Source organism: Hoplias malabaricus, chromosome 1 (assembly GCF_029633855.1).
Source record: "Hoplias malabaricus isolate fHopMal1 chromosome 1, fHopMal1.hap1, whole genome shotgun sequence".
Classification (NCBI taxonomy): domain Eukaryota; kingdom Metazoa; phylum Chordata; class Actinopteri; order Characiformes; family Erythrinidae; genus Hoplias; species Hoplias malabaricus.
Genome location: NC_089800.1, coordinates 75783832 through 75794223, shown reverse-complemented (window position 1 = coordinate 75794223; position 10392 = coordinate 75783832). Strand labels below are relative to the sequence as shown.

The 10392-nt window shown below is 39.4% G+C and overlaps 1 protein-coding gene across 1 annotated transcript in view; it reads right to left on the bottom strand.

The window, feature by feature from the left end:
* The window catches only part of akt1 (v-akt murine thymoma viral oncogene homolog 1), a 64709-nt gene that overhangs the window by 5321 nt on the left and 48996 nt on the right, over positions 1 to 10392 (bottom strand). Inside the window, exons 11-13 of the mRNA XM_066673454.1 lie at positions 3393 to 3607; positions 2503 to 2590; positions 1068 to 1170 (exon numbers count right to left, since the gene is read on the bottom strand). Of these exons, the coding sequence (XP_066529551.1) occupies positions 1068 to 1170; positions 2503 to 2590; positions 3393 to 3607 (406 nt within the window). The remainder of the gene's footprint in view (positions 1 to 1067; positions 1171 to 2502; positions 2591 to 3392; positions 3608 to 10392) is intronic.

Here is a 10392-nt window from a genome sequence, read left to right as displayed (position 1 = left end):
CAGTGGCGCAGCAGGTAGTGTCGCAGTCACACAGTTCGATTGTGTTCGATTCCCGCTCCAGGTGACTGTCTGGGAGGAGTTGGTGTGTTCTCCCCGTGTCCGCGTGGGTTTCCTCCGGGTGCTCCGGTTTCCTCCCACAGTCCAAAAACACATGTTGGTAGGTGGATCCGTAGGACAAGGAGTGAATGTAGGAGTGAATGTGTGTGTGTCTGTGTTGCCGTGAAGGACTGGCGCCCCCTCCAGGGTGTATTCCCGCCTTGCGCCCAATGATTCCAGGTAGGCTCTGGACCCACTGCGACCCTGAACTGGATAAGCGGTTACAGGTAATGAATGAATATATCTCTTAATGCTATCGCATTAAGGCAGATTTTGAGTTGTGATTAGAGAAGACTCAGACGGGTCCAGCAGTGTGAATGGACAAACTCAGCCAAGAAAAGAGGACAACTCTGAAGTGCCTGTGATTTACGCAAGATGCAGTACAAAATCAGAGCTTATTTTATCCCATGATTTCAGACATTGACAGGTTACAAAAGTCTGATTGGGTCGTTTAATTTTAGCGCGTGGGTTGGTTGGTGCTTCACCAAGTTAATGAGCTAATGCAAAGAAAAAAGTGATTTCTGCTCTTTAAGTGTGGATTTGAGTGTAGGTAGGTGGATATACATGATAAAGTGGTCAGTGAGTGTATGCACACATATTAACTGGGTTAATAACTACAGCAGGGAACAGTGTCGCAAAGGAAATTGTCTAATATAATCACAAGGGAAGTTGCCTCACTCCAAGGTGAGGAACCTACTGAGACTTCTAAAATTTACACAAATTCATTACTAAAGGACCAGATATGTCCCAGGAGAAGACAAAAGATGAGTGGCACTAACAATGACACTAACTTATGACTGACACTAAGGAAACTTGGAAGAAACTTTACACCAACTAATGATCTATTTAAGGACACTGTCGGATGGTTGGAAAACTCTAACAGTGAAATGTCCGGCAGACTAGAAGAGCTGCAAACCACTGAAAGTTATGAAATGTGTACATGCTTGGCATATTGTTGATGTGTGCAGTACCTTCTCCAGGTGGTGTGATAGTGATGGTCTGTGCCGTGAACTCCTCGTCGAAATACCTTGTGTCTGTTTCTGAGGTAACCTGGGGCTTAAAAGGAGGGATCAGCTGGGAGGAGGATTTCGAGGAAGACAGAGAAGGAAAGAGAACAGGGTTAGCCATAAGTAAATGAAGCTTAGTTGTCTTAATAAACTGATGTTGGCTGATTGGTGTAAAATACACAAAGAGGCAGAATTTTAAACAGAGCATTACCATATACCTAACCCTTATTTACAATGTAGGTTACTGCTGAGGGCATGATCACATCCAACCTCTGTGTACAGATTTCCAGATGAGTTGTGTTTCATGCTAGGTCAGCGACATGGGTAGTTTCAAGCAATAACCCTAACACACATTACCATTAGTACAAGGTCAAGTCCAGATCTTGATGATGAAATTGTAACCAACCAACCAACCCACCAAATATATAAATAAATAAATACATACATAAATATATAAATACAACACCCAAAAAAACAAACCAGGGAAGCATATTTGTGCAATCTTTGATAGAAAAATTCTTCAGTGTGTCGTTATTATGAGGCCTTATGTTGTTCTTATGAAATAAACATCTCATAATCGTCATTGCCCTGTGAAGGACTGGCGTCCCCTCCAGGGTGTATTCCCGCCTTGCGCCCGACGATTCCAGGTAGGCTCTGGACCCCCCGCGACCCTAAATTGGATAAGCGGTTACAGATAATGGATGGATGGATGGATAATTTTCATTGCAAATAAGAACTTGTTCTTAGGGACTTGCCTGGATAAAGGTAAAATGTAAAAATTGTGTCAGTATCTCATTGTTATGACATAATTTATCACAAAAACAACATAAGTTGTAAAAAAACAAAAAATGTCGTAATCACTACACAGCATCTCGTCTTTACAATAATGTATCTTGTTATTATGACATATTATGGCACATAAATGACAATGTCTCTGCTGTGATGTCCCCATTCTGTCAGTAATACCAACACTGTCTGGAGACAAGTGGCACTTTTTTGCCAAGCGGAACAACCCTGCTTTAGAGTGAGGTTAGGACTGCCCACCCAACTAACATATTGATGCAGTGGAAATACAAAAGTAAATAAATGTCGCTATGTGGAAAAACAAAAATTATTTATATATTACTTTATTTGTGCTTTTATTTATACTTCATATGGTGTTTTTATGACATCATCTGACAGACTTTCTCATTATCATCATGAGATGCTTATTTAATAATTACGAATAATATGTTGCTTAACAACTAAACTTCTTTATAATAATAATAATAATTTTTACATCTCACAATAACAACAAGCCTTACAATTTTTTCTTTTATTATGCATGGCAGCAGTACACTTCCACAAAAAGCATGGTGTTATCCTCCAGAAAAAAAATGCTGTAACAAGTGGTATTTACCTTTTTCTCGTAAACATCTTGCCAAACGATTCCAGCAAAAAACTTGTGCTGCATGATCTCTTTCGCATCATCAGGCCCGCCCCCTAACCTACAAGATCCAATAAACAAACAGGCATTAAAGGGATGGTGCACAAGGTTAAACAAAGTAAAACAAACAATGAGCACAGAGAAATTAGTGTACCGATTAAATATGGCAAAATTGAGAAAGCAGAAGAGAACCAAGCGAATATGGCTAAAAACTAGAGCTTTTTCTCCTCATTTCTTACTGTTGTGCACTTCCATTAAAGTGAGCTAATGTGGCTCATACTCATTTAAAAGAACAGACACAGAAAGCTTTTCTCAACAAAGCTGTTTAGACAGAAAGAGAAGGGTGCTGTGGTATTTTGACCAAAATTATGTCACAGACATTTCACTAAAATCCAACAACTGTGTTTACTTGTGGAAAATGGGGTTTAATATGTCCGGTTTAAGACAATAATTGGTCTGATCTTAAAATTCTCAAGTTTCAGAAATTGTATTTGTTTATACAATCTGCTATTGGTGAAGAGCAATTTGTTTTTAGAATGCTCCCTCTCTCTCAGCTCAAAAATTAAGAAAATTCATGATTGTTGTGAATGGCATATTCATATTTTAGGACATTCGTCAAAAGGAAACAAGTGTACAAGAAAGTTCTTTAAAGAACAGTTCATTCAGCCTTTGTCTTATCACACTTAAAACACTTCTATAACACACTTCAGTTTATCACACATGAAGGTGCATTTGACAGCTGCACTTCTGCTTAGCAACACCATCTACAAATGGCAAATAATCTACAGGTTGCAGAGGTTGGGGCAAGAAAGGGAGTAGTTGATTTGAAAGGAAGCATAAAAGAAGTGGATGAAGCTACCTACCGCTCTTTGGGGTCTTTCTTGAGGAGGCCTGTGAGCAAGCACTTGCCCTCAGGAGCGAGTGTCCTGGGGAAGCGGATATCTTCCATGAGGATGAGCTCGAACAGACGCTCATGGTCCTGGTTGTAGAAAGGCAGGCGTCCGCACATCATCTCATACATCACCACCCCAAGTCCCCACCAGTCTACGGCACGGCCGTAATCGTTATCCTCCAGCACCTGCAATACAGGTACTGTATTGAAATAAAACCTAAAACATCTCATTTGTTCTAATTCATCATAGAGCATTTTAGTTAAACTGGGTTTTTTTTATTTAAAAGCTCCTTATTAATTATTTCTCTCCCACCTTAAAGAGAATGTCTACAATTGTGGGGAAGTGCAGTTCTCTCTGGTTTGTTTATGTTCAGAAGCTCAGCATATTTTAATGTGGAACAATATGTTTGAGAAAAAAACGTTTAACTTGTCTGTAAGTTTTTTATTCATTGTTTGATTCAACACAGAAACTCATTTGTAACTCGAGGTGTTTACTTTTGTTGCACTTTTGACCTTTCATGCAGTTAGCAGTCTCATGAATTTGGAGACATTTCCTTTTCACTGCTGAGACCAGAGAGAGAGATAGAATGCCTAGCATACAGACCAGAGACACTTTTTTTTAAACATTTATTAACACTGGGGCCTCGTAAAATAATTTGACCAGTTTCAGGCAAGCGAAAAGAAATGAGAGCTAACAAATGGTGAGGAAACATCTTCTAAATTTTATAAGAAGTATTTTTTGATTTCAATGTTGAACATCGCCTTTAAGGGATAGAAAAATATATTTAAAGGACAATTTAAGGGTGGAACAGAACATTCAAAGAGTATGTACTGAATGAAATCTTTACTGATGAATTTCAATGTAAAACAAATGACATTTTAAATTCTGGTGAGTGGAGTTACATATTGAGAAAGAACAGAGAAACAAAAGCATTTAAAATATAAAAGCTCCTTCGTCGAAATTTGAATTGCAATAATTTATTACTAAAATCCATTAATAGTGCTTCCATTACATCACAGTCACCTGGCTCATTTACAGAGATGTACATCTTTCCCTCAGCCTATAAATTTATTTTAATTTAGCAAGGAAGGCCCAGCTTTCATGGCCAGGCAGGACTCCCACTTGGCATCAGGGGCTTAAGATAAGGTTACCCTGTGGGGCCAAAAATATTTTATCAGGTTATCAGGCGGGGCACTGCCTGGAGTTATCGTCTCATAGGTGTGAAGCTGGTTAGGGTCTAGCCTGGCCAGGTCAGCTGAGTTAAATGGTCAGAGAACTGTCTTTATGCAACTAGGCAAACTTGATTGACACAGACCGAGTTTTTTCATAATAATGAAGGCCAGGTTGGATTAATTTTTTGATGCTTTGGGCTTTAGATTTTTGTGTTTTTGTGTGATCCAGAATTAATCCATCATAAGTAACTGGGCTCTGTTATATTCCTGAGGCTGAATGCCATCAAATCCTCACAGAAACCTTCCAACATCTAGTGTACAGCCTTCTCAGCAGAGTAGAAGCTGTTAGTGCCACACAGGGGCGCTCCCATAAAAGCTCCTAGAACGTCCATAATTTAAGGTAAAAATAATGATTGAGTGAATAGGCAAAGACTGTTGTCCCCCTAACATTAACACTTTATTTCCAAGATGTATTATGTCCAAACGTAAAACAACAGCATGCCATATGTACAACAGCAACATAAACCACGTTATTCTACTTTAAGACAAACACTGTCACAAACCACTGGTCTTTAACTATGTACACCTGAGAGTAGAAAATGAAGAAAGGAGGAAATTCAGTTGGATATTAGACTCCAGTGGTGTCACGTATTGGTATAATGGACAAGAGCTGAATATAGCCGTAAGTCTGAAGTAGATCCGATATAGGAGGCACACACTGGTGAGAAAACAAAGAAAGCTTTGAGTAACTTTGGGTTAAGTAAGGTAAACTTTCAAACTACACCCATAAGAGATTTACAGATATCCAGCTACAACCCCAAATCAGTGAAAGTTGCAAGGGTTTGGGGAGAAGAGAGGAGGAAAAACAAAAAAACAAGCAGCAGTGATTTCTACATATACTTTGATTTGTACTTCATTGCAGATGGTATAAACACAAGATGGTTCATGTTATGTCTGAAAGCTTCTTTTCATTTGTAAATATACGTCCATTCATGCTAGTCAGGGCTGTAATACAATCCAAACAAATTTGGGATGGGGTAGTTTACGGTAAATAATTATGTGAAATAATGAATAATGAGATTTGAGAACTTAAAAATACTGAAGAGAAATTTTCTCACCGTTTGCTAGCTCTCCAACAGGTCTAAATAATGTCTAATGTGTTTACAAAGCCCTAGTATCTATAAATGGGAAAAAAAGCCTAAAAGCCTATATCGTTCGGTGCTAGGCTAGAGCACGGTAGGTAAGGCGTTAACTGCATGAAAGTAAAACACAGACTGAAAAATCTAATAAAGTAAACAACACATTTACAAATGCGTTTCTGTTTTAATTCAAATTGTGATTAAACCTAGACAAGTTATACATCAGCCTCATACAAACAAATATACCATCCCGCCTCAAAAGACACTGTGCTTCTGAACACAAAACAAGCAGAGAACAGTATTTTCCCACAACCGTAGACGTCCCCTATAACAGGTTAATTTCATCATGGTTTGGTGCATAGCCAGAAAAGATCTACCGTATTTTCCGCACTATAAGGCGCACCGGATTATAAGGCGCACCTTCATTGAATGACCTATTTTAAAACTTTGTCCATATATAAGGCGCACCGGATTATAAGGCGCATACAATAGACGCTACAGTAGAGGCTGGGGGTTACGTTATGCATCAATTAGATGGAGCTGCGCTAAAGGGAATGTCAACAAAACAGTCAGATAGGTCAGTTCAACTTTATTAATAGATTACAACCCAGCGTAGTTTAAGGTAAAACATGTAGTGCAATGTTAATATACCCCACATAGTGGGGGGAGGGGAACTTCTCCTCGATTCAATAATAATAATAATCACAATATAGTAACACCCAAAATAGTGCAAAGCGATAACAATATATCAATAACTCAACGTTGCTCAAACGTTAAAATCACACAACACACAAAATAAACACGTAAAGCTCACTTTACTAAGTTATTCCTCTATTCCCGTGTTCTTCTGCGTGACTGATCGCCTTGAGTTTAAACTCTGCGTCATATGCGTGTCTCTTAATAGGAGCCATTTTGGGGTCTTTACATAAAAAACAAATGGAAATGAAATATATATACCGGTATATATCCAGCATGCACCGCGCGCGGAAGAAAATGAAGTAGGCGGCTGCTTACCGTAGTTGCGAGACCTGGCTCAATATTGGTCCATATATAAGGCGCACCGGATTATAAGGCGCACTGTCGGCTTTTGAGATAATTTGAGTTTTTAGGTGCGCCTTATAGTGCGGAAAATACGGTAGTCCTTTAGAAGCAAAAATGGGCAGAGGATCACCATTTGGTCAAAAACATACCTGAGAAAACATTTGAAGTTTTTAACAACACGGTTCCTCAAAGAATGAAAATAAGAGACTCAAAAAATCTCAGGGGAAGAGGAATTTCAGTGTGTGAAGAGCAAGGGTGCAAGCATATGTTGAATAACCCTGATCTCTGATCCCTCACTGCATCAGCAACCTACAATCATCTATAATCTATATAACCACATGGGCTCAGGATTACTCAGACAACCTTTGTCAAGCACTTCAATAAGTAGTTAAATTAGGCCTGGGCAATAAAACAATAGCAATAAATATGATACACACACTATCGATAGCAATAATAAAAATGCATGATAGTGTCACTTAAATGCATTAAATTCAAACCTCCAATATAATACATAATTGAATGTGATATGAATGACATGCAAACACTCAATAAATTATCAGGTTTTTCATCTGGTTGCATCTTGGAGCTGACAAAAGAAACAGTGTGAGCGAGTAAATGAGTGCAGACGCTTTTTTTTCCTGACTATGATCAGAACACTGTTGTGGGTAGACTGAGCAGGACAAAAGTTACATTGAATCATTTCATTTCATCAATCCAGGTTCACAGTCTCTAAATATGTTTCAGCTGCATAAAGTAATAGCAGGTTAAAAGAGTGATACATGCTTTACTGTTCACACATGAAATTTGTTGCAATCAGAATCAGAATTTAAATAATTGCTTATTTTGAATGAAATGTTAAAAAAAAAATTAACGAATGCCAAAATTTCACTGAAAAAAAAAAAAAAAAATATATATATATATATATATAAAATTATAAATGTTTATTGTTCATTGCATTAACTTTTTTTCCTTTATTATTGTTTTCACTTTTAATTTTAATTTAATATTTGATATTTGCCCCAACTTTTTCTGATCTGGGATTGTAAGTATTACATACTTCAGCTTTAATGTGAGAGGCTTCTAAAAATGTGTGCACAAAACAAAGCCATGTGTCCTGAAATGAGCACTGTGTTGTTACTGCGAAAAAACAAAGGCATTTCCAATTTTGTCATATTTTCCACAAAATCTGAAATACTAGTGCTCTTTCTTAAAATGATCCCACCTATAGAAATGCTCCAAAATGAATATTTCACTCCCATTAATTCCAATTCAAATGGAAGAAGGTATTTTCCTTCCACTGAAAACATTTTTGAGATATGAGTGTGTGACAATATAACTCTTGGCTTATAGGGGAAAGGTTTAAGTGTGGGTATCGCAGGCTGTGTATGTCTGTGTGTGTGTGTGTAATCCCTGTGCAGTGCTGCCTGGCTGAGTGAGCAGGGCAGCCTGAACACTATGCTCTCTGAGGAGGAGACTATGTGGTCAGTGGTAAGGTGAAGCCGGCGCACTGCTTGGATTACTGGCTGCTCTCTATTTCCAGCGCTGCTGTCGTGTGACTCACAGAGAGAGAGAGACAGCTGGGCCTGCAGCTGCCCCTTATATGTAGAAGAGCGACACAGCTGTGGAGCTGCCAGGAGCCTAAAAGCCAAAGCTCAGCCCTCACCCACGTAAGCAGGAGCCTGACTGGGCTTACATGGTTACACCAGATCCAGAGCACAAGACGAAGGGGTGGGTGGGGGCAAAGAAAGAGATGAGGGGAGAGACAGAGAAGAGAGACGGGTGACAGAGAGAAGAGAGCAGGCTACAGAGACACAAGTGGGAAGATGTGAAAGGGGGGGGGGCGGCTGATAAAGAGACAGAGAGAAGGGGTAATGTGTGTGTGTGAGAGAGAGAGAGAGAGAGAGAGAGAGAGAGAGAGAGAGAGCGAGAAAGAGACAGGTGAGAGTCGAGAGAGAGAACTACAAACTGGACAGACTGTGCTCTCTCTGTGACCCTCCTACGCTGCCTAACAGAGTCCCCCAGTGTGAGTCAATTCGGGAAAGAAGAGTGGATGTATGACACAGACAGCAAGATGTAATTTGCTACAACATAAAAGATCACTAGTGAGGCAAGGCATCAACTTGTGATTTCAAACACATGCACACAGTGGCCACCTGTTCAAAATTAACTGAACGTAGACATTAAATCCTCTTCAAGTAATCACTACTTTCATCATACTACATTATCTACATATATACAAGGCTTCTGTGATGCTTTTCTCCCACCTTTTCTAAATTCAACACCCCCAAATGAGTCTCTGTATACACCTCGACTGATCATTCCCATCCTATTTCCTCCACCCGCTCTCTGCCTCTGAGGCTGTGGAATATTCCCAGACGTAACGGCATTCCAGAGCTCCGCACACAAACAACAAGGTCATTGTTTACAGCGGAACAACCTGTAACACTGCCTGGACGGCCCTCCGGAGAGGCCACACCGTCTCCATGGCAACGCCCCCTGAAGTCTCCAGCACAAGGTCTGTGTTGTCATGTCAACCTCGTAGGGGGCCGTACCAACGTCAGGAAGAGGGCAGAGAGGAGACAGGTGACCCGGATGTGAGGTTTAATTCAGGCGGAGGACGTCCGGCAGTTAAAGGTGTAATTATCAATTACAACTATTGGGCTGAAGCCCAATACAGTTTGTAGATTTCTAGAGATAGACATTTAAAAATTAACTTTATGAATATATCTAAATGCCTGCAAAAATGTATTTTGATTTTTATTATAATATTATTCAATGAGGTTCCAGAGTGTAAGGATCCAAGCATGTGGAAATGTTCAGTGGCCTTTCTGTCTGAGAAAATGTGGTAGATGGCTTCACAAAACACCAGGGAAGTACATCACTTTCCTGGGGTGGTAACAGTGTGATATAGAGGGAGACTCACTGTGACTGTGTCTGTCATAAAACTTAAACTTTAATTTAAAACACATTTTTCCATATTTGTTTTTTAATACCAATCCTCATCTTTTTAAACACATTATAGTTATAAAGAAATATTTAGGATATCAATATTTTCAAATACCCCTGACATTCCTGGTGATTTCCAAGCGTAAATTAAATACATTTACTGCTAATGTATTTAATTTAATGTATTTACTGCTTAAAAGAATCGGGTGTGTTTGAGCAGAGGAAGTAGCCTCCTCTTTCCTCCACCACTGGAGTTGAATTCTCTTGACATTAAGGCAAGATCCCACAGAGGGTAAAGACTGTGTTTACAGTTGCACTACCAAAACCACGACATGTTCCTATCAGAACCAGCATGAAGAGTAACAGAATAGCAGTATATCACCTAAAATGGAGCAAGCTGGTGCAGTTATGATGAATTCACTTTCCAGTATTTCAGTGACCTCAGTGGCAATCTCCATCACCTCACACATTTTCTGGTGTATGACATCATCGTACAAAGTTACAAGGAGCAACCAGATACAGACGGTGAGTATGAGGTAAACCGTGAATCTCTCTTTCAAAGTAAATCATTTCTGGGAAGTCTCAAGGCCAGAGTTCTGTAAACAACCCAATCTCACTCTGTCCAGCTTTAGTGAATCACCTGGCACCTAATTTAATCTCCTTGGTGTGATG